This window comes from Trachurus japonicus, chromosome 3 (assembly GCF_045865225.1).
Source record: "Trachurus japonicus isolate A0001 chromosome 3, Traja_1.0".
In the NCBI taxonomy this organism is placed as follows: domain Eukaryota; kingdom Metazoa; phylum Chordata; class Actinopteri; order Carangiformes; family Carangidae; genus Trachurus; species Trachurus japonicus.
Genome location: NC_140909.1, coordinates 41,016,257 through 41,041,418, shown reverse-complemented (window position 1 = coordinate 41,041,418; position 25,162 = coordinate 41,016,257). Strand labels below are relative to the sequence as shown.

The 25,162-nt window shown below is 40.6% G+C and overlaps 1 protein-coding gene across 1 annotated transcript in view; it reads right to left on the bottom strand.

Moving 5' to 3' along the window:
• Window positions 1–25,162, bottom strand: part of adamts7 (a disintegrin-like and metallopeptidase (reprolysin type) with thrombospondin type 1 motif, 7) — a 96,302-nt gene that overhangs the window by 50,478 nt on the left and 20,662 nt on the right. Inside the window, exons 3-8 of the mRNA XM_085772825.1 lie at window positions 19,446–19,629; window positions 18,068–18,264; window positions 15,571–15,654; window positions 13,213–13,337; window positions 9,141–9,290; window positions 7,015–7,158 (exon numbers count right to left, since the gene is read on the bottom strand). Coding sequence (XP_085628951.1) covers window positions 7,015–7,158; window positions 9,141–9,290; window positions 13,213–13,337; window positions 15,571–15,654; window positions 18,068–18,264; window positions 19,446–19,629 — 884 coding nt within the window. The remainder of the gene's footprint in view (window positions 1–7,014; window positions 7,159–9,140; window positions 9,291–13,212; window positions 13,338–15,570; window positions 15,655–18,067; window positions 18,265–19,445; window positions 19,630–25,162) is intronic.

The following is a 25,162-nucleotide window of genomic DNA, read 5'->3' as shown; positions in this document are numbered from 1 at the left end:
CAGGTGGAGTCCTATAGGCAGCTGCTGTCAGGTCAAGACAATGTATTTACAGTGACCATTTCAAAACTATTAATGCTGACCAGAGTGATGAGATTAAAGATAAAAAGGCAAAAGGGCATAAATATGAAGATTCAAATATAAGTAAATAAAAAAACACACAAATTCAACTGACTCTCTGCATTTATGATTTGTCGATGTAGACCTGCCATTCAAACTCAAATATGACTGGAACTAGGTAATTTATAGCAATGTGGCTGGATTGATGGGGCACTCTAATTAAAGGTCACGTTTCAAACTTTGGGAAGCCATCATCTATTGTGTGACAGAGCACCAGTGTATACCTGGGTTTTACTATTCAGATCATGCCTTATACTCCCTCAGTCAATTTGGGTAAAGTTGTAAATCTCCTTTCAAATATGTATGTACAGGATTGTCACAAACACATACTCAAAGTGCGGCTCCTTTACAGTATCTAGGAAACCATTTCACATGCTCTTCCTCCCACTACTTTACATTCAACTCAAATAAATGAATCTTTGAATCTCTTAAATCGTGCAATTACCAAGGTGAATGTATTCAGAGAACGTTTGATCATAATGAAGTCTTCCAGGAAAATGAATAATGTGAATTGCAGCTATAATGACAAAGATAAGTGGACTCAAACTTCAATAAAGTGCACGACCAGTGAAAAGTATAACCTTTAGAAATAATATTGCATTGTAGCGTAAATTCACTTTCCTGTTCATTCTTTTGTCCATCTATGACATATTTGGAAAATACTGTTATTCAGATTATAATAAACTATTTTTCAGCAAATCTGCCAGCGGACCGGCTACACCCACATCTGCCAACCCCTTGTGTCTGCCTGGGCTTTTAACTGTAATCTGTAGCCTATACACAATATTTTTGATGACTGACATACAGTACACTTAAAAAGGGTGAAAGACAGAAAATATTCATCTTGTGTCTTTTGATTCTCTAATACACAGGATAAAGAGCCATGAAGCAGCTGAGGCTCTACTTTGAGCTCAATGCTGTTGTCATACTGAATGTTCACGATAACACAATTTACAGTAGCTTAACTATGTAAAAACACAAAATAATTTCAGACATTTGTTAAATACAAATCACACACACACAACCAATACATAAATAAAAAGTAATCTTTTCCATAAATGTCCTTGTTTTTGCTGCAGTGTTTGTTAACATCTTCAGAAACAATCATGTTCAATTAAAATCAGGCTACATTAAAAATATCCAATTAAAATGTGCAGATTGACTGAAGTCACGTATTAAGAGTGAATATGATTAAAAGCAATTTCATTTTCACCGACCTCTCTGCTCCATTGTTTTGATGTACTTCCACTTCCTGTGAGCTTTTAATTTAAAGAGACTCTTTTGGAATGTTAAAGGGATAGTTCACCCTAGAATGATATTTCGCTCATTATCTACTCACCCTCATGTTGACTAAGGGCTGGAAGAATTCTCAGAGTCCTCCGTCCCTTCTCTGAGTTACAGGGGGTCTTGGCGTAGCAGTGCATGTCCATATAACGGTTGCAAAGGGACACCAGAGCTCTTCGTAAAAAAACACACACAAAAAAACATCCAAATACCTCCATGCTGCTCATATGTAATGTCCGTCTTGTGCTGAAGCCCCAAATTGCGTAATTGTCCCGAAAAAAATTAAATAAGTCTATATTTTAAGCTTGTTTGTAGTGGAAGCTTCTCGAAGCTCCTCTTCCTGGTCCGTCCAAATCTCGCGTGATTTGCGCCTGCGTCAGTGCGGTTACTGCGAATCACGCGAGATTTGGACGGACCAGGAAGAGGAGCTTCGAGAAGCTTCCACTACAAACAAGCTTAAAATATAGACTTATTTAATTTTTTTCGGGACAATTACGCAATTTGGGGCTTCAGCACAAGACGGACATTACATACGAGCATCATGGAGGTATTTGGATGTTTTTTTGTGTGTGTTTTTTTACGAAGAGCTCTGGTGTCCCTTTGCAACCGTTATATGGACATGCACTGCTACGCCAAGACCCCCTGTAACTCAGAGAAGGGACGGAGGACTCTGAGAATTCTTCCAGCCCTTAGTCAACATGAGGGTGAGTAGATAATGAGCGAAATATCATTCTAGGGTGAACTATCCCTTTAAAGAGTTAAAGTAAACACACTTAACTGTTTGGAAACGTGCACAATTGAACCTTAGTCTGTGATTCAAATGAATATACTAGAGAGAACACCTTTTTTCTGCTCAATTGATTCTGAGTGGCTTTTTCTTCTTGCCTCATGTGTTGTTGGGTTCTCTTTGATTGTTCTCTTTCTTTTCGTTGTTGTTTTTAGCCTCTGTGAGGCACTTTGTGTTGCTTTTAGCATGGAAGGTGCCATAGAAGCTGCAATCAAATCAACAGTCTGTACCTTGCACAGTGCGTTTATCCGTCCATTAGCCCTGCAGCGACCCGCTAACAATCGGCATTTGGCTCTTTTCCCATTGACCAAAATAAGCTGAGTCTGACCCCCCCGCTGGGGGATCAGACAGAGCATAAACCAGTCGCCCCGCTTTCACCATGTCATGCCACAACCTGCTGGCTGACCTGCGGAGCACCAGGACCGCGGAGGACAGCGAGTCTGCCGCGGCCATATGATGGACGTCCGCGGCACAACACGTCAGTTAAACAACAAAAAAATCTTTTTTGGTCAGTGTTGTTTGGTCTTTTGATTCAAATCCCAGTCTTGAATGAGAGCAGAGCTTTTTTTTGGTACGTGATATGAGACGCGACCGGCACGGTGTCGTGGTGCCACGTAACGCTCAACATCGTCACGTAAATTAGCGGGTTGACCCGGGTCTGGCGTTCCCACTGCAAGCCGATTGGAGCCAAACCGATTGAAGGTGATTTTAACCCGCGTCAGTTGCAGAGTCGTTTGATGCGGGTCGACGCAGGTCGGTGCGCCTTTCCCACTGCCACCAAAAGCCGTTTGTTAGCGGGTTTAAACTGTTTTTTTGGCCAGTGGGAAAGGGATATTACTGTATCCAATTCTCCAGTAAAGCGGTACAGGGCTGAATCCAGGCAGAATTTAATACAACACCGTTGTTTACAGCGGATCCAAACTGTTTTCATCCATGTCTTATTTTGCACACTGGCATCCAGGCGATCCAGAGACACACTAGGTTCTGAAATTGTTGTTGAATCTCAAAATATCACTGCAGGGACTGGTGAGTGTGAATCATGACAGAGCTGAGAGATGCAAAAATGCTCCACGTAACTGAGCGGAGCTGCAGTCGGATCATTCTTCACCTGTTTGTGTGTGGTTCCATCTCCAACATGGATTCTGTCAGTTTCTGTCGAAAATTATACCTCAACATTTCGATATGTCAGATTTAAAGACATGGAGTCTGACTGTTTGGCATTTAACAAGGAAATCATTAATGTAAGATGACCTCACATTGACTAATGAACAACAGCAATTAAAATGTTCTCCATGAGCGCTTCTGGGCTGAAAAGCAGCCCAGAGGGCGATGAGGTTCTTTGTCAAGTCCAGCTTTCCTGGAAATGTTTATGCCAATTATTGCACTCTTTGTTGAAGTTAACAGTGATTAATATTCATATAGATCAGAACCAAATACGTTACATTATGTGTGAAATATCTCAGTCTCTATGGCCTTTCTGGAAATTCTCCTCTGGACATCAAAGAGTGGCTCTCTTCAGTAGACCATCTCTGTGATAATATCTAAACCACTCAGCTTAGCGTGACCTTCTACATTCCACATAAAATGACACCTACGGACCGAAGCTCTGAAGCAGCGCGAGCAGAAGAGGCTCGCAGGGCATCTAAAGCCTCACACAGTACAATAGAGGCCTTGTCCTGTTGTCAGTGAGAGAGATAAAACAGAGAAAATGGGGGAAAATGCTGGCATTTCCAGAAATGAGATGGGAGGGCAACTATCACCGGTCAAGTCTCATGTGTGGATAATGATCAGTGTGGTGTGGTTGGAGTGGCTGCTAGTTGTGGGGGTTAAAGGACTGAGATACTGAGGAAGAAGAAGAGGAGGGAGGGGGGAGGGGCGGTTTTCTTGTTTTGCTGGCTCAGTGACCAATGATGAGCTGGTCTTTTTATTCACGAAGACTGTTGCTTTTCACCATAATGTAAGATAACTCATTCTGGATCATGAACAAATTAACTTAGTGTTGTCTGTCAACAATTACTTTCTACTGTCATTTCCACTCTGTCAAAATTTCCACTCAGCATGAGACTTATTAGCAGCAATTAACTTTTACCTGCATCAGGAAACAAGACCAAAGTGCTATACTCATGTTGAGCACTACACATGAAGCAGCTGAGGTCACTCTACTGTTAATGCAATGTTGACAAGAGGACAGTGCAGTCAGGTGGATCACCTGACAGGTTACTGTGACAATACAACCAGGACTTTCCAAAACATATTTCACTTAAACACATTCACACTGTGCCCTACATTAATTCTCCCCAGCTTCATTAACACAGGACACAACCATTAGTATGTAAGTATGCTATTGTATCACACTCACACAGTAAAACTGCTATTGCAGCATCTTAAGTTGGACAGCAGAGCTACAGAGCTGACACTTTTGTCACAGTGGGACATCTTAACAGTATTCAGTTTGAGTACAGTCTGAAGATGCTCTCTAGCCAGTTTGGTGTCAATTGAGCAAAAATTGTGGGAAGAGATAGGTTTAATACATTTTACAGTTTTTGAAAAAAAACAGTGATGGACTTCATAATTTGTGGAAGTGGACAAAGGTTTCAGAAGTATTGGGGCGACATTTTGGTGAAAGTTGCAGAACTGTAGCATGTACCGTTGGTTTTTTTTTAAGTATATTTTTTGGGCTTCGAACCGGGGCTGCAGTGTTGAGGACTACAGCCTCAACACATGGGGGGGGGATCTACCAACTGAGCTAACTGAGTTTTTTAATTTAAACGCATTGGAGTTGAGTAAATCTGGCATGGGACCGGACATTTCTGTAAAAGAAATTTCATTTTTTATGCATGGGAAGTAGGATGTCATCGGAAGAAGAAGAAGAAATAATAACAATATTAATAATAATAAGAAGAATAATAATAAGAATAATAATAAGAAGAAGAAGAAGAAGAAGAAGAAGAAGAAGAAGAAGAAGAAGAAGAAGAAGAAGAAGAAGAAGAAGAAGAAGAAGCCACAGCTGCACTTTGAGCATAATGCTAAATGAGAACGCTGATATGCTATTGATATATGATAAAAATACAATCCCACAAAATATTGTCCGGGCAATTCCTTTTGGTAAAGAAAGAGAAAAGCACATTTATGCAAACACAAAAAAACAGTGACCTTTGTTTGCAAACTCCCACGGGTGTAAATATCGCCCTGTGGCCCTTTTTGTCCAGCCGAGACAAGAAGCCACAATGCTGTCAAGTAGCTCAACACCCACTAAATGAATTCCAGATGCCTGGAGCTGAGAAACTGGGGCAACTACAGTGAAATATTTCAGACATTCAACACACGTCCTGTTGGAGCCAGGAGTACATATCCAGTTGCCAGCCGTTTGAAACACTTAGTGGACAAAATTGATTTTGTTGCATCATTAAAGGAGCTGGATAAAGTCTAATGGTCCAGAAAAGGAATACTGAGATTACATCTTATTAGCACAAACCTCCCACAACTGTGTAACTTTCTTTTACTTTAAGCAACTTTTAGCAAGGTCAGGTCTAATCAACATCGCTCTAAAGGGAGAAAAAGAGCACTGCGCTGTTATTAGATCAGCAGGTACTCTGATGTGAATGTGAAAAGCTGCTGTCAGTAATTATAGCCATGGAGCATGTCAGGTATCACATCCTGTGTATTTCAATCTTGCTGATGACCGGGAGTCTGGGACTATTCATTATATTAAGAGTCAGCTGTGACTTCAGATGACAGGTGGAAAAACTGTCATCACAATGAAAGAGAAATCCAGGAAGAAAGTGTTCTCAAAACCTCAGCTACTGGTGAAAATCTTATGTTCCTCAGTTTTTCTTGCTTTCATACATAGAGTACACACCATGCACTGTATATACTGTACACAGGTCAATACTGTACTGATTAAAGAGGAATTACGATCATTTACTCACCCAGATAACTTTGGTGTCATTACAAGTCCTTCTGACGAAATTAGATCCAGCCGAGAGCCGCGTATATCCATATATGCCAGTATACGGGGCAGCACAATGCAGCCTCTAAATAACACATTATCTGCCGTGAAACATTTCACCAATATTTAGTTATGATAGGCTAGTGCTATTCCCCTCTGAGTCCGGGGTTAGCTGTTATCAACATCCGGGGTCTGTAGGTTGACCTACTGACCTCTGACCTGGATGATGTCATCTCTGAGCGCCGTGCGTCTCATTCTGATAATAATCATTCCACTTCGGCATTCGGGTCCATTTTTAGCTCAACTAGCCGGAGCTTTAGTGAGTCCAGGCTGTGGAGAGGAAGCCTGTGGAAGCTGAACTTCATCCAGCTGCTCATTTTGTTCTGACAAGTCAGAAACATGCAGAAACGAACCATAGCATTAGCGGTAGCAACAAGCTGCGCTGTGGTCGGAAATGACATCATCCAGGTCAGAGGTTAGTAGGTCAACCTACAGACCCCGGATGTTGATAACAGCTAATGCTGGACTCAGGGGGGAATAGCACTAGCATATCATAACTAAATATTGGTGAAATGAACGAGTTTCGCGGCAGATAATGTGTTAACTAATTTCTAATTTTTTCTGATCTAATTTCGTTGGAACGACTTGTAATGACACCAATGTTGTCTGGGTGATAAATGATCATTATTTTATGCTAGAAATAAGGTCCAGATTGTAAAAAAACGGAAATTCCCCTTTAAACTGTTTGCTTACGAATTGCTCTTGAGATCTTTACCTGGATGCTTCCAAAGACCATTGGCATATATGCTTTAACTTTAATATACAAATGTCACATGTCAGATAGCAGAGCAGACATACAGCAGTGTTTGACACTCACTCTAGGAAGCGGGTGATATACTGGCGACTGCAGCGTGACCACCTGGGCAGGGAGGTGCCGTACAGGAGCTGTGGAGACATGACGAAAGGTCGTTTCCCAATGGGTTCACAGTCATTACCGTTGCCATCATGCTGAATCCCAAAGCTGTGACATAAGAGCACATCCCACAGAGTGGGCAATTAAACTGAGTGGGCACAACATGTTACACACACGACTCATAGTACATCTATATTGTGTCATATCAACAAATGCATGTGTGTCTGATTTATACAAAGATTACAACATTTAACCTGTTAGATGTGAGATTGTATGTGCTGCTGTGGGTGCGCTGAGACATTGCAAAAAATCAAGAAATTAAGGAACAATTAATCTGTGAACACCGGTGATAAAAGAAAGCATAACTATTCTTTCTTCCACACTCTGCAAAATCACTGTCCTTAAAGCCTTTGTGCTCTCAAGTAGCTCAGCAACACGAATGACACCTGCAGTGAGAATTTGATGCCTTCTGGTTCATTTCTGCTCGTGGCTGCTGGATGCACTTCTTCTATATAGTTCTTTTCACCATTACTGCATGTCAGTGGTTCCCAACCTTTTTTGCTTGTGACCCCATTTTGACATCAAATTTCTGGCGACCCTGGTCAATCAAGATGTGACAGCTCAGATTTGATTATGTTGCATTTTATTTGACCTCGATTTATATTTGAGAAAGTCAAAGTATAGAATACAGCTATTTAAGATTGTCTGTGGTGTTTTTAATCATAATTTAAAAAAGAATAATAATTAGTTAAAAAAAATATTTGTATCAGTCTTTTATTTTTTTAATCAATTACTAGACATTTCAGGTGACCCCATTTGAATTCCAGGCGGGTCCCGACCCCAAGGTTGAAAAAACTGCTTTATGTACATTTTCAGGATATTATAGAAAAAATGTTTCAATATTTCAGCAGTGTTTGTACATTAGTTAACTCAAAAAATGTTCTGTGGATTCATCACTGACAAGAAATTTGACAAACTAGTCCAACACTTTGAGGTCAAACTCAAAAAATTGTGCTCATTGTCAGATGATTTGACATTTTGACAAAGTAACGACAACTGATTCTGGCTCATTCAATCCACTGGGGAAATATGTGAAATGAGTTGTCCTCTAAAATCAGAGGGAGAAGACCTACAACCAGAGCAGCACTGTAAAATCAAGGTAAACAGAGAATTATGGAAATATGGGGAAGAAATAGTCGGAACAAAACCATACAAATGTTGTCATTCTTTTCAAAAAGAACCCCTAACATGAGACTTTAGTATGCTAGTACAGTAGAACCACCCTTTGCCAGCCTATTGTCAGTCCACCTGGGACTCACAGTGGGCTAACTGTCACTCCAGAGCTCATTCATGCACTCAACATATAGAAACCCTGAGCATTTATTCAGGCCTGGCTGCCAAACACGCACACATACAGTATGGTGGAGAATAAGGTTCTTTCAATACCTACCAAAGAAGAGGTGGTAAAGGACTCGGGCTCAGATGCACCATAACAATCAACATGAACAAATACAATGAAGCTATCAGCCACACACTGTTTCCAATCAGTCTAAAGAGAATGTGAATATAATTGCAAATTGAAGGGGGAAATAAATGGACTGACGTAGGAAAGGAGACAATGGGCACCTCTGCATGTTCCTATTAGAATTTGATATACTCCTTAATATTACTGTACAACGTGAGAGTAGAGCCAAATAAACTTTGTATTATTCTATCTTTTATCTGAAATAATAATAACATTTAAATAATAACATTTCATCTTTGTTCAGTATTAAATCATATTTTCATTCACAACCACGTCCTTTCAAAGCCCTGAGACTGCAAAACTACAAACGTGAGCATACATGAAAAACAGTGTGTGAGAGACAGTGGACCAGTGCATGTGCTTTCAAAAATCTGCATCTAATAAAAATCTATATAATGAGTCTTTTTCAGACTTTTTTATGCTGATCATTAGATAAGATGAACATAAATCAGAAGGTCAGAATGTATGTGCTTCTGTCTGTGTATGCGTTTATGTGTGTGTGTGTGTGTGTGTGTGTGTGTGTGTGTGTGTGTGTGTGTGTGTGTGCGCGTGCATTTAGCCTTACTTGTGTCCCAGTTCGTGAGCCACAGTGAAGGCCACAGGGAGGCCGGTGTCCTCACTAATGCTGCAGCTGCGATGCGGCTGACACATCCCGGCCACATGGGACAGACCCAGAGTCTCACAGGGCATGTTGATGGCTGCACAGATGTCCTTCCTTTGAAGAGCAAAGGTGGATTTTCGGTCAGAAGGCAAAACAATGTAATCTGATGCAAAATGATGGAGAACAGAAGAAAAGAAGGAAAAGGAGGCAGTGGAGGAGAACAGAGGAAAGTGAATGATCCTCTTCTGACTTTGGTCACAGCATCAAGTTAATATTTTCTTGTTTCTATGGAAATATCTTGACTATTGGATGTCATCATCATTATGTGGTTATGACATTAACTAACTAATAACTATCATAACACTTCAATAAAAAGGTGTTGTTTCTACCACAGTGCACATCTTACAGTTACATACACTACAAATACTTCTCAGAACAATGTGCTTTCAAATCAATGAAAAGATTTCATAACATCTTCTGTACTGAACTTGATGGAAATAAAATTGTCAGTTTTCAGGGGCCAGAGACAATAAAAGTAGTAACAACAGAAAAACAGCAGCTTTTGGAAGTGGATAAATAATATTAAATGACTGATCGTGTATCAGCTGGGGAGGATGAACAGGACAGAGAGCATGAAGGATTTCTTTGGTGAGTCAGCTGAAAGAAGCACATCAAAAGGAAGAGAGAGTGAGATACGATGGAGGAAAAGAGGCCAGATACCATTAATTTTTGTACTGAATTTGCATATTTAAACAAACTCCCTCAACATTCTTTTTTTTGACCCACTAGTCACTTTGAAGTCAACCACCAATTAATCCTTTCTGCAGTGCTGATCCCCACTCAGTCCTCCAGCATCCTAACCATCTACAAGACTTCACACCAGTCGCTCTTCTCCTCATCTCCCATTGAGCCATTTCTACCTTCCCTAAGGTACTAACAACTGTACTGTCCATCCCCTTCCCCAGTGTACACAACACACCTCTATTGTGCACTACATACTGTACCAACACCAGACTACAACTGGAATACTAAATGCCTTGACTTAGGTCCTCACATCTTGGATTCCACAAGATGTTGAAAAAGAGTTGACTGTTCCACCACACCCTTATTTCCTGTTCAAATCTCAATTCTCATCAATTTAACTTTTTAGTTGAGACAGACCGGCCTCATTAATCAACCGTGCGTACGCACAGATGTGTGCGTAATGAGTGCGTAAGAACATTCCCACGCAAAATATGGAATTTATCAACTTGTACTTGTGCTTAGGAACGTGTGTAAATTTAATAAGCACAACTCTGACCATGCTTACACGCAAAATCTAGTGGTAGAACAGTGAAACTACAAATAGAACCCAGTGGGGGAGTCATAGGGCCCTAGTTTCCTAGACCTGGCGAAGTCTAAGTGCAGCGCAGCTTCGCCACGCCAACGAGGCGTGTCCAGGTCCATTTCGCAAGTTTGGTGGGCAGCGCAGTCCGACTTACGCCAGCGCAAGCCCTCCCCTCGTCCCTCCTACCAGCGCAAACGGCAAAGAGGGAGGAGAGAGGGCGGGAGGGAGACAGGAGGAGGAGAAGTGGGATTAACACAGCCGATTCGGATCTTCACCAATCAAATGAACTCCTCTCCTCACCTTTAACTGCGCCGCGGGCGATGCGCGCTGCAAGTTTGTCATTTTATACTTTGACATGGACGGAGGAGACAGCGACGCCAGTGGCCGAACCTCTCCCAGGAGGAAACAGCTGTTTTGGTCCAGAGGTCCGAGCTCAGAGTGGCTGAATAATGAGTTTACTAATATCCTTAATCAGGTTTGATCTGATACACTGAGAACCGCTGTCCAGTGTAAAAAAACAACAACTAATAAACTAATAAAGAAACTCACATTTATTCACACCCTGTGTAAGCAAGATGAGAGGTGTACACTAATCACAACATAAACACCACCAAACTAGGGCCCATAGTGTTCAGCAATCTCAAACTTCACACATGTTCCTTGTTTCCTTATTAATACAAATTCTCAATTAGTAATTGAGCAGACATTTTGAATGATTGGTGTGACGAGCTATAAAAGACAGCTTTTTTATTTCTCAGAGTGATCTTTCCTCTGACCCAACAGAATTAACAGCAGTTGTTACTTTCTCCTACGCAGATTTTTTTCTTTTGTTGGTCACACCTCCACTTAGTGTTCCCAACAGGATATTTTGGTTTGTTTCAACTTCTCCTACAAGTACCTCAATCTCAGTATCAGAAAAATTCCTCTTCTTCGCCCTCTTGGCCATGATTTTGGTGTGGGGAAAAAAATCCATTCACGCATTATTAAAGGGATTGTTGCTAGCTACCATATCAATTGGAGGCGTTTCTGAATGCAAGTGACCCTAACCACGCACAAGCATGGTAGTTAAGAACAGGTGGGATTTATCATCACTGATTACTTACTAGTGTACTAGCGTACGACCGGTATCTGCACGTTTCATAAGTACGGATTTTTTTGTACTTACATGTACACACATTCTAAGTTTCATTCCTACGCCAGAATTTAGAACCTTTTCTATGCACGGTTGATACAGTAAATGAGGCCCTTGGTGCGTTATCCTGATGAGAGCAGTCATCTGACAATTGTAAACTGTGACTACAACGAGAACCACAGAGAGAGCAACAGTTCTCGGATACACTGTGGTATTCAAACCATGACTGATTGGAAGGGAGGAGCCCGAGACCACCAACACATACAGCCACATACACAATCACTGCAGTTATTTATTGCCTCTGTAAAGCATGTTGGGACATCTTTCCTGTTGAAAGGTGCTAGTAGATGAATAAAGTTACTCACATACATTTTGGTTGTTGTTTACGTGTGTATAGCATAAGAAAAATGTGAGTCTGCGTAGACAGCTGGATTAATGAAAACAGACATGTATCTGTCCTGTCAGACACCTGTGAGAGGAACAAGTGAAAACGCAGCTCGAGTACAGCCTGTGTAGACAGACACAAGTGCTGCCAAAAACATGGTTGACCTACATTCAAACTACGCTTGAACGCACAAACATGTGGGTTACTCTCTATATGATTGTGTGAGAAATGAAAAAGCTATATGAAGAAGTTCAAAACCCAGCAATAAGTTCTCATCTTCACACAGGCGGTCAATCACAGAGGGAATTGGATGTGTATGTGGGATTGATGAGACAGACTAAGACAGATACAGTTCCTCAGTGTTGACAGATCTGTGGGTGAAGGACAAAGGCGATGTGGCAAATTCATGCTACAGTCTCTAGAGAACACTTTTCTACCTTCACCCAAGTTCACTTGTTGCAACAAACGGAGCAAAGGTGAACAAAATCTCTTTCCTACTGTACTGGATGCATGTGTGGGAATATTAAAACAGGTGACTGGTGTTCATGTTGTGACTTATACATTTTTTTTAAATGAACCAAAATATAAACGGTGAAAAAAATTCAAATCAAATTACTAAGTGACTCAGTTTGCCTTAGACAAACACCAATCAGCTACAACAATAGGTTTCTACTGACGGTGTACGTATCATTGCAAATATTGGCTCCACTACTGTATACTTCTTTGTGGCTTGTGTTTCTCCCGTACATGATAAACTGCTTTATCTGATGTTTCTTTGAATTTCTAAGGTGATGCAAAGAGAAAAAAAGTTTAGTTCTTAGTGTGATAAGAAGGATCCCGGTAAATTAATAGAATGGTTGGAACTGACTTTATTGATTCCATTTCGCAAAATTAAATCCACTTATTGAACCTGCAGTTCATCTATTGAGGCATCAGGTTAGTTGTTAACAGCAGTGTTAACTCAATATCACTCACTCACTGCTGGTGACGTGTGGACTGCACAGAAGTCGACAAGATAAGGATGTTTGTGATGAGATACATGCAGCTTTGATCCTGCTCTCCGCAACAATCTAAATCAGTATATCAATCACTTGTATAGGACAACGTGACAAAAACAAATTATTCATCGCAAGTCTTGGAAGTCATGGTCATGTTTGGTGTGTAGACAAAGAGAGCTCAGTCGATTTCTTACCTGGTGAGCAGAACGGCTACGTCATGGTGCAGCGGGTGATCGTCTCCTTTCATGGTAAGTTTCTTCTGCCACTTACAGAAGCTGTTCAAGCTGTTGTCAGCGTGGTGTGTAATCTTTAAATCATCCTGTCATCCACATGTCACATTGAGATGAAGGGAAGAAAGCACAAAGGAAAAACCAATCATAACGTTTCCCGCTAATGCACTCAAAGTGTAGAAAATGGGCAGCTACAAAATCACTACAAAATGCACCAGCACTGCTCTTAGGGTGAGTATAAGTGGGCACAAGTACGTCATTCAGATAAAACTAAGTGTTTTAGTCACCAGATTATCTATACTGTATACTCCTTTGTACATGTATGAACCTTAGTTGTGTTTATTTGCGTCATCCACATCTTTAGTGTATTACTGTATATGTTGCTGCAAGATACAGTTACCTTCAGTCTGCTAAGTGCTGCCTGTGTGCAGTGACATGAAAGCTGCAATTATTTCAAACAGGAATAACCTTAAAATGTGATTGTGAAGTGTGCAATCAGGAAGCTGTGTAACACAGGTGCCATTCATAAACTACAAGTTGAACTGAGACCTGAGTCACATTCACCACTCATATGGTGACATTTAGGTTTTTTTTATTTTTGACTTTACTATGAATTATTATCTACAAAGAATTGTTTTGTTTTCCACATTGTACAAAATAATTCAAGAGCTTTTGTTTGGTCTGATTCGTATTTATGCCATATATAAAGCATCAAAAAACTAGCATTGAAGCTGAGATAAAGAACTTGACACTCTTTCAATGCAAAGTTGCAATTTACTTTGTGACAACAGAAGACAGACACTCAGAGGAATTTCACTGCTTTTTCCTTCTGTTGATCCTTTTAAAATCAGAATTCATGTTGTTTAACCTTGAAACCTTTAACAATGTCTTTCACCTGTGTCACATACATATATGTTTTGAATTTGCTCAAAGGATTAGCCTTCAACATCACTTGCTTTCTTGTTGAGAGCTGCATGAGAGGACAGTTACATAGAGGCTCGTGTGTGTACGGTAAATACCAGCACCTTTAAAGCTCCAACAGCTCTTTATGGTCTGAACAATACAGCACAGTTAAAGTTTAGGTTTTGTGGTTTACATATGAATTAATCTGGATTTCTTACATGTTATTTTGAAATGAAACACTTTTTAGACGTCCACCTATGCACGTCCTCACATTTTTACGACACACATCCACATTTTTCTGTCTATGACAAATTAAGCTTAAAGTAGAGGTAAGCGATCCGGTAGTTTTGGCTAACTTCTTGTCAGCCGATGGAGTTAGCAGTCCCCGCCCTTGCCCCTACGTCACCACATTCATGCGCATCCCTTGGCTGCACACACAGAGAGGACCGCCCCTTTATGCCGTTCTCTCTCCTCATTGGATAAAGGTTGTAGGATACAAGGAAAGTTTTCTCCTCGGCTTACAGCAGAGCAGAGTGACTGACAGACCTGTGTTCCAGACCAAACACTCTATGTAAGTGATTGCTGTCGGAAGATATAACTATTTAAGACTTATATTAACACAAACATTCCACTTACTTCTGCTTTAATTGCTTAAAGGGATAGTTCACTCAAAATTGAAATTTCACTCATTATCTACTCACCCTCATGTCGACGAAGGGCTGGGAGAAGTTTCAGAGTCCTCCGTGCCTTCTCTGAGTTACAGCAGGGCTCCATGCAGCACTGCATGTCCATATGAGAGTAGCAAACGGCCCCACTTTTCTTTGTCCAAAAAGACACACCAAAAAACATCCAAATACCTCCATAGTGCTCGTCTGTAATGTCCCTCTTGTATTGAAGCCCCAACATGAGAAATTGTTCCGAAAAAAATTAAATAAGTCTATATTTCAAACTTGTTTGTAGCGGAAGCTCCCAGTGTTGCTCTGCCGGAATCTCACACGATTTGCATTGACACCCAGTTCACGGCTCCGCAAATCACTCGAGATTTGCACTAATACAGGCAAAACAGTGAACTGAGACACTGGGAGCTTCCGCTACAAACAAGCTTGAAATATAGACTTATTTAATTTTTTTTGGAACAATTTCTCATGTTGGGGCTTCAATACAAGAGGGACATTACAGACGAGCACTTTGGGGTATTTGGATGTTTTTTTGGTGTGTCTTTTGGACGAAGAAAAGTGAGCCCCGTTTGCTACCGTCATATGGACATGCAGTGCTATGCCAAGCCCCGCTGTAACTCAGAGAAGGCACGGATAACTCTGAAACTTCTCCCAGCCCTTAGTCGACATGAGGGTGAGTAGATAATGAGTGAAATTTCAATTTTAAGTGAACTACCTTTAACATACACAAGTGTGTGTTTACCTCGTCCTGCTCCAGTAGGATGAGTCGAACAACCACAATGTTGACTGCATTTCCAATACTGGCGTCTCTGAACAGACCTGCCACCTACAGAAAAGAGAAAAAAATAATCACACATATGGACAAAGGGTTTTGATATGGAATGTGTTCCATCCAATACATTGCCCTCTATTGCGTAACCAACACAATATCTGGAAGGAAAATGTTTCTCTGGCATCCGACTTTTTGACAGTTGGATTTCCATTTCAGAATGCATCCACTTCAACATATTATTCCCTCTAAACTGAAAAACTCTGAATGAAATATTTTCACTTTTCAAAAGCATCTTGTTTTCTGTTTTGGGAGTTTTCATTCCTTCATGCAATTTACAACATGACCCGAGCCTTTCAGAAGAATAACCTTTCTGTCACAACAGCCTTGTGCCTAATATGAAAATGTGCCTCCAGCATTTTAACATTCAAACCTCTGAGTATCTTTCAGAGCTATTTATTTCACCCAAAGGTCTAAAGCCTCATGGCCTCTTAGGGACTAACAGTCTATGATTATAGCTTTTTATCAATTTAACTTTTTACACTTTGGAGTCAACCACACAAATATCAATCAAGTTTCAGTGCGAACCTTTCAGCTCTGAGTAATTGCAGGTGTTATTTTCTATGCCCTGTTACACTAATATGAAAAATAAAAAGGTACTTTAGCACATTGAAATAATTCCCTTAAAAAAAAGGACAAAAAAGAGAAAACTCATCTTGTACTATAGTTTTTTGAGCTGAAATTCTACAGTTTTGAATAAGCATGAACACTATCACTTTTGATGTTAAAATTGCAATTATACTTTACACAACCACTTGAATGTGATAGTTCAGCCACTACACAGAAAGGCAGCACTCATATTGTATTAGTCAAATTCCTTTCATTTTTCTTGTTGTCAGGCAAAACATGAAACATACAAACCCTTCTGTCTGGGTTGTGTGTCTGAGGCACTCGAGACCCAACAGCTCTGACACACATAAAGAACTTAATTCATCAAATCTGTTCATCTGTTTGTAGCCATTGTCTGTCATTGAAGCACTTGTTCACAGATATTCTTGGTGCACGTCTTGATACATTTATTTTACAGAATTTTTTTTAGCTTATCAGTAAAAACAAACATTTTTCTCTATTGTTTATCCTGTGATTAAAACCAGTATGGCAACAGCTATTTAAAGCCGGTGATTTTTCTTTTGTCACAACAATGTGCTGTTAATTTATATGTTTCCTCTGAATCTGGAGTCACATAATGTGCATTTGCACCTAATATTAAATTCCCATTGCATCTATATTTACTGTATGTCCTTAGGGTCTGCTTGTTTGTTAACACACAGCGATAATACATATCCCAGAGGAAATACAATAATTTACCATTAGATCACCATGTGAAAGGAAGTTGGGAGCTATTTCTGTAAAGGGGCTTCCAATTTCATTCTGCTGAGATTGACTCCTCTGGCTGTTACAAGTGTGTAAATCAAACCACTGGGAGTGTACGGTACGGCGGAGCACGAAAACACAAACCTCTCAAGAAGTCGACAACTTCCAAGACCGCGTCTGTGACGCGACAATGGCTGAGGAAGATGGTGCCATTACTTTCTGTTTGGACACGTGTAAGAGGCTGTTTCCCTCGAAGCGGCGCAAGATTCTTTTCACATAACCGAATTGTTTGGAAGTTCAAAGCCAGAGCGTAAAGAACCATGAGAGGATGTGGGGAATAATGGCTGCTTCCTCTGTGTATTATTGTCTGTTAAGTCAGTTAATCCGTGGGCTTCTCCATCAGTGAAATCCCTTTCCTGATATTCTGCCTTCTGATAGCATTTTCAGTAGCTGCACTACACAGTTTGGAAAAAGCTACTCATGTGCTAATCAATACCAGGCGAGAGGAGTCAGTTTACTTAACCCCTAACTAGGAGGTAGTAATAACATTTCTTGTGAAGGGCTACAAGGTCACGGTTGAAAAAATATATACAGATGAAAAAAGTTTAATCTAGCCATTGTATTACCTGACACAAGGGCAGAAAAACAAACTGAATCTGGTCTCAAACACCAGCAGCATCCAAAACATCTGGACAGATGCTCAGACATCCTGTTGCTCTGCATTCAAAACATCTTGAGGATCTTTTTTTTTTTGTTTCAATCTGTGAAACTACTCTGCAGTTTTAGCTTCGACTGTGTAATTCAAGCACTCTAATCATATTTCGAAAAACTACAATTTGTCATCTGCACCTTCATTATGATTTCTGGGACATGGTTCATCATCTAATACTCAAATATTATTCATTTGTAGTATTGTGCCAGAAGTAAAACACACTTAAAACAACAGAACGTTTCAGTGGAAACTAAAAGGAGCACATTAGTCATTAGCTACTCAGAGGAAACTGAATGAACTGAAACTGTATTTATATTCAAACTCCATGGATTCCAAGGCATGAAAACATCACAGTGATGTAGACTGCTGACTTCACAGACTTACAATGTTCATGACAGCGAGGACGTAGCCCTCCACAGCTTTGCTCCCATGATACTCCACCATTTTAGGGTCGGCCACCACCAGCGTCTCCACCCACTTCTCTTTGCTGACTGAGCGTTGACGTATTCTCCTCCTTCTCTGCTGCCGGTGCTCCCAGCGCTCCCGCTGTCTCTCACTGTCTTCAAGACTTTGATGGGAATCTGAGGATGCCAGACAGAAATAGACATTTTAAACTTTACTGAGGTGCAGCGCACGCTTTCAAAGCAGGTTTGAGTTTCAACTTGCCACATAGAGTCACAGGTTAATATAGTATTAGGTGTTATTTAAATAGTTACATAATAAATTAAAAATAAGAACAACTTATTTAATACAGACTTTACTATTTCAGTTTAATAGTCTCATGTGGCTGTGGTGGTTTAGAGCTTTATCTTTTTAATATTATGTTGAGGGACTTATAATTGAGTATTTCCATTTTATTTTACTTTCCACTTCCACTGAACTTCTTTTCTTGACATTGTACTTTCTACTTCATCACCTTTATGCGATTGTTTCGATTTGACAGTTTTAAAAAGGACACAATTAAGATTCAGTTCACTGAAGCACTGTAGTGAGTTCTCTCTTAAACCCAGAGGACAAGCTGAATCCCCCTGACTGTTATTGTATAATTTGCATTGCAAATATTTCACATGTTTAACTCATTATTCCAAACCTTGAACACTTTTGAGTGTGAGTGAATGAGCATCCAACATTACATGAATTAAACAAAAGACACTAAGGAAATTAATAAGATCCCTTTGGATATCAAACCAAACTTAGTGCATATTGTCCATTTTTGTGTAGATACTGTCAATAAAAATGTCCATGCAGTGTTTGCATTGGCTGACAGATATTGAACAGCCACAACATTCCCAACAACTGAGTCTGACTTTTCACTAAAGAAAAACTAAGCAATTATTAAACACCACTGCAGTGACATCTGAAAGAGACTAATTCATGTGGCAACAGGCGTTCAAGTTCTAATAATCTATTCATAAACTCAAAGCATGCCTCCTCTGCACAAGGTTTAATATTCAGGGTCATTTCAGCCAAATCAGAACTCTAAGAAGCTGAATTATCAGTGACTTCATTTGATGTTTTTATTCCTCTGACCTCTGCAGATCAGCCAGAGACAGACTATTTATCAGTCATCACCTTCACTCTGGTCATTCAGGCTCAATGTCTATGAGAATAAAAGAGGACTGAGAATAATGTGAGCTACCTATCCTGATGTGCTGACTCTCAATGCTGCTGAGCTGTTTCACGGAACAAATACAAACTTTGATAGTATTGTAAAACTTTTAGGTGTCACAGGGTGTAATGAGAGATACAAAAAGGCATTTACTTTTGAGTCCACAGGTACCATTGAGAGTTTGTTTCCCTGAGATCGGCTGTACCACTGGACTCCAGGAGGAGGGGGGTACGTGGCGTTTGTAGATGGCGTGGGCCTGTGGTGCTGACGTGTCGTCACTCGGCTTCTCCAGAGGCTGAATGAAAAATTCTTCATTGGACAACCTGAACAGTCCTGTCTAAAGAAAACAAAGGTTGCAGGTCAGTTCACCACCTCTTAATTATGATAATCACAGAACATTTGCTGAAATGTTGAGCTATATAGAAAAGCTCAACATTTCAAACAGAACTGATTTGATGTTTGACTGTTGACTGTTTGATCCTCTGCTGTCATCATGAGGTGACTGCTGGTTTTTAAAGGAGACATATTCTGTCCCCTTTCCACAAATTAAAATAGTTCCCAGGTGTCTTAAAGACATGTCTGTGACATGCTTTGGTCAAAATACCTCAAGGATCAAACATCACAGCTCTTTTCATCCTCTCAAAACAGCCCTGTTCAGAACGGCTGGTTTCAGTGTCTGTCCCTTTAAATGCAAATGAGCCACTGCTTGCCCCGCCCCTTCTACTGGTACCAGGTAGGGGTGGTATTATTCAAATTCGAAAGCTAGTTACATCACTGTAGAGCACTGGAAAAGAGAGTAAGGACACGCATTGGTTCAATGGAAGCGCCTCCTGATGGCGGAATGTGGGTATTGCAAAAGCGCCCAAGAACTGACATCTCTGCATTGCTGGTGAATGAGCAAGTGTGGTATTTTCACTAATTTAAGGACATTTATAGATCACCCACGTTAATAGCATCATTGAGGACCCTTTACAGATAAACATTAACACATAGGCGAGTAAAAAAAAACAAAAAAAAAAACAGTTGTCTACATTAATGTTTCAATCTACATTTTGTAATAAACAAATTATAAGTATAATCTGATATGACCAAGACACCTAAAAACAAAAACACGGCCGTTTTCATCAATTTACAAGCAAGTGGGCAACACACATACATTGGAGTGAATGAGTTTTCTGGGCGCTTTTGCAATACCCATATCCTGCCACTCGGGACGCAAAACCCTTACCACGGGAGTCAATGGTGGTGTCGTTACTCTATTTTCCAGTGCTCTACATCACTGGAAGACATGTGAGGGAACAGCTTATAAAACCACATGGATTTCAATCTAGGGAGTCTGAACATTACAGATTTTTTGGTAAATTCTCACATTTTGGGCGCAGAAGGCAAGACAAACACCTAAAGAGCCTTCAAATAGTGATATTTCCATAATATGTCCCCTTCTAATCTACAGATCGTCTCTGTCTCATTCCATATCAAGTGATGTTATTGTGACAGTACCATATTTACAAAAAAAATAGCAATCTATTAATTCAGTCACACTCCAAATATGACTACTGCAGTGTGATTCAATTTCAAATGTTCATTGTGACTATGCTGCTGTACAAACTGAGCACACCCTGCAGGTGGTTCAGAGTTAAAGCCTTCAAATGAAAACAAGGGTCTTTTCTCATGAGACAGCATCAAGTTCCTGTCCCATGAAACTTTTCCTTGTAGGAAGTAACTTAATTGTCTGTCTGCTTTACCCTCATGCTGAGCTAGCACAAAGAAAGAAATATCAGTTATGAATAAAATTTAACATATTCAATATTCATTTCATCTTTGTTCTTGTGTCTTCTGTCTTGAAGAGCTGATTATAATCAATGTTAAAGGGATAGCTCAACATTTTGGCAAATTGGCCCATTTTCATAATCCCTATACTCATAGCAGTAGGTTTGTTACCTTTAATTATCGGTGCAAGCTTTTAGAACGGTGGAGCAGAGCCGCAAGCTGCTCAGAGCTACGCTACGGAGGCTAATGATAGTTTTCAGTCACGTGACTTCCCAGGGACCTGGCGGTCAAAAGCAACATTCCAAAATGGCGACGCAACGGACTCTCTATTGACAAACAACCGAGTAATGACTTAAATCATCTGTCAGCAGCCGAGAAAGAAAAATATAAAAACAACTTGTGACCCATATTCAACACCAGCTGCTGTATACGAGCTGTTTAAGATGACCAGTTCCCTGCTGAAGCTCGAGTTGGGCGATGTTTACATACCTGGTGGAGAATCCATCATCCTCCACCGCTTGCAACCAATATTTCCGGTGTTATGGCCAAACTGGTTTCTGATTAAAAGCCCCATTTTGTAGTTTTTTGATCTTAAAATAATGTTTCTGAACTCATTGAAGTGGTAGAAATGTAGGCTACCTGTAACCTTCCTGTGTGGGAACACCGTCCTGGTACCGCAGCTCCGCTGAGCTCCACAGTCTGAGCTTCAGCCCACTGAGCCCAGGCTCCCTGCTCCTCTCACCCACAAACCAGTGCCTGTGTTGGGCTGCACGGTGACCAGCCCCCCCTCCTCCCCCCTTTTGCCTTGTCCTAAGCCAGTGGACAGCGGGGAAGTGGATTGTTTTGACCGCCAGGGGTGCGTTCCATACAGGCCGTGACGTCACATGAAAACTTGGTTTCCTCACCAAACTCATCAAATAGCCTATACAATCCAACAACTCCAAAACGCTCTGGTGGACAAGTTGTGACCTGTACATTCACCACGCTATGAGATAATAACCGAACGCTATGAGATGGAGTTGTTTTCGAGGCAAATGCAGAGGCTGCTTGCTGAAAAACTGGCCTCCGATGGTCACACACATTTTGCATGAACATCAACAACAACTCCGTCTCTGTAGCGTAGCTCTGAGCAGCTCGTGGCTCTGCTCCGCTGTTCTAAAAACAGCTTGCACTGACAATTAAAGGTAACAAACCTATGACAAACCAATTTGCCAAAATGTTGAACTATCCCTTTTAGCAATGTGATGCCTCGATACTGATTTGTCGCTGGCACATAGTAACAGAGCTCAGTGAGCAGAATAAACAGCCTGATGCCTCACGGCTGCAGTAAGCATCCAGGGCACGACAGAGACAGGGGACAGATCAGATGTCACATAAATTACTGAACCCTAAACCACACTGGCACTCTGCCAAGAGCAAATTCCAGTAGCCCCCTTCTTTCTCTTTTCACCGGCCTTGCCCTATATTTAATTCCCTCTCATCTTATACCCATATTTTCTGCCCCTCAGCTGTCACAGTGGCATGGGGTCACACTGAAGCTCACACAGGAGGGCTGGGGCCACAATATGCAGCATGTATGAATGTACTAGATGGGAAGGCTTGAGTATTGAAAATTCAGAGGCACAAAGCTTCAAATAAGTTGCTCGACATGTTACGAGACACAATGTGGACATGCTTCTGCAGATCTAAGCAGTTGAGGCATGTGCTCAAAGACAAAAGACAATGTAGTGCTTTTTATCTTGATGCTTTCCTCACACTTCAGGGAAATAGCCAAAGTCAGTGACTGATATTTGTACATTAAAAGTAGGATGAATACCTCTTTTAAAATCTTGGTTGGTCATTAAAAATGAAAAATAATCTACATCAACTTGAATACTCAGGCCCCTGTTTTGACTTTTAAATGTTTAAAGGAATAGTTCATGCTGATAATTACTCCAGAGTAGTTTTTTATTCCTCAAAGTGCATCTGGAGACCTGGGAGGCCGGTTTGTAGTCCAACGAAAACTTTATATGAGAGTAATAGGGCCTGACACAAAAACGTCCATAAAACTACACAAAAACCATTTGATATTCCTCCACACTGCTTGTCTGCTGCAATCGAAGTGTCATGAAGGGATATAGTCCAGAGTTTACTGGAAACAACATCATTTAGGACATTTTTACAGCCTAAACAGTCCTGTATTGAATTTGCCTGGAGTACGCTCTCACGTTCACGTGCATGAACGTCAGAACGCAATAAAGGACTGTTTAGGCTGTAAAAATGTCCTAAATGACGTCGTTGCGAGTAAACTCTGGACTACATCCCTTCAGGACAATTGGATTGCAGCAGACGAGCATGGAGGAATATTACAAGGTTTTTGTGTAGTTTTATGGACGTTTTTGTGTCGGGCTCCACTGACTCTCATATAAAGATTTTAATGCCCCTCCTGGGTCTCCACATACACTTTGAGAATAAAAAACTACTCCGGAGTATTCATCAGCATGAGGGTGAGTCAATAATACATTTAATCTTTTAGTGAACTACTCCTTTAAAATGCACCCATGACTCTGAAAACCATCACTACTGACTGGAGGGGTGCAACCAGCCGTGGGTGAAAGGAAACCAGATCATGTGTTGGAGTTTTCTCTATCATGTCCATTTGTAGCCACAGTGTTTCTGCACAGCACTCCCTCACACCTGCATTTTCATTCATTATTAACTTTGGATCACTTTTACACATAGGGACATTGCAAACAAAACATTTACTGTCATCATATCTATGGGACACACACTGCTGCACTGTACAGTAATTGTTTAGTTGCCTCAGCCCTTGGGGTGTGTAAATAACGTCCCTGCACTCTGATTGTGTCAGTCTGTAAAATGTCATGTCCCTGCATAGCTTTCACCAACAAAGCTTCTGAAACATTTATTTGGCCACTGACTCTACAACCGAGTAGTTACATTATTGCATTTTTTAGCCTGAGCCAAACTTTGCAGGAATGTAGGAGTGCTACCTCTTCAAGGAGCACACTGTGATGGAAATACATATTTATGAGCAGGGATAAATAAAATCCTGTTTATTTTGAGCTTCAACAAAATAAAATACATAAAAACTTGATTTTCTGACTGTGGTTGAGGAATGTGCCACCACAACAAAACCTTTAGTCACACATTATTGTTTCTTTAAATCTCAATCAATTTATCATGCACCATTGTTGGAATGAACAAGACAATGGGAGGAGGCCTTCATAACTTGACATTGACTGTATGATGCTGAAAAGCATTTAAATGTTGTTATAAAACGGAAAGGTGAAATCCGGTGATCTGATTGGTTGTTAACTGTGATTTATTACACGGCTCTATTGAATCCTGCTCTCTGATTGGTCCAGCGCTGTGTTCTGCGGTCTGTTATTTCTGTATAGAGAGCCTAAGCGGAAGCAGGAAGTAACGGTCACCATGCGACCTCAACTCTGAAAAACTATCCATTCAAATGAACGGGACGGAAAATTTTATTTCATGATCCGTTTGAATTGTGCCATGAGAAAAAAATATGTCCTCTACCTGTTTAAAACATCACGTTTCATCCCGAGAAATCAGCCGTTTGTTGTAAAGCTATTGTAGAATAAAATTCAGAAGAATCTGTAAGCAGAAAGACTACAAGTCGCGTAGGTGACGTCACACACCAAATGCCGCCCTTTCCCGTGTCAGTTGGTGACGTATTTTTTGTGGAACACAGATCTGTAGTCCGTAGAGCGGTCTTTACACAAAATACATTCTTCTGTTGCCGTTTTATGATAAACGGCTGATTTCTCGGCATGAAACGTGATGTTTTAAACAGGTAGAGGACATATTTTTTTCTCATGGCGCAATTCAATCGGATCACGAAATAAAATGTTCAGTCTCATTCATTTGAATGGCGAGTTTTTCAGAGTTGAGGTCCCATGGCGCCGTTACTTCCTGCTTCCGCTTAGGCTCTCTATAACGGACCGTCGTCTTGTATAACAGACCGTTGCTAGGGACGCCGCTCTGATCAGCGCAGTACAGAAAAGAGAAACTATGCAGGATATTTACCTTGTGTTTCATTTTTACCGTCATTAAACAGCTTCGGACTATTAGTGATG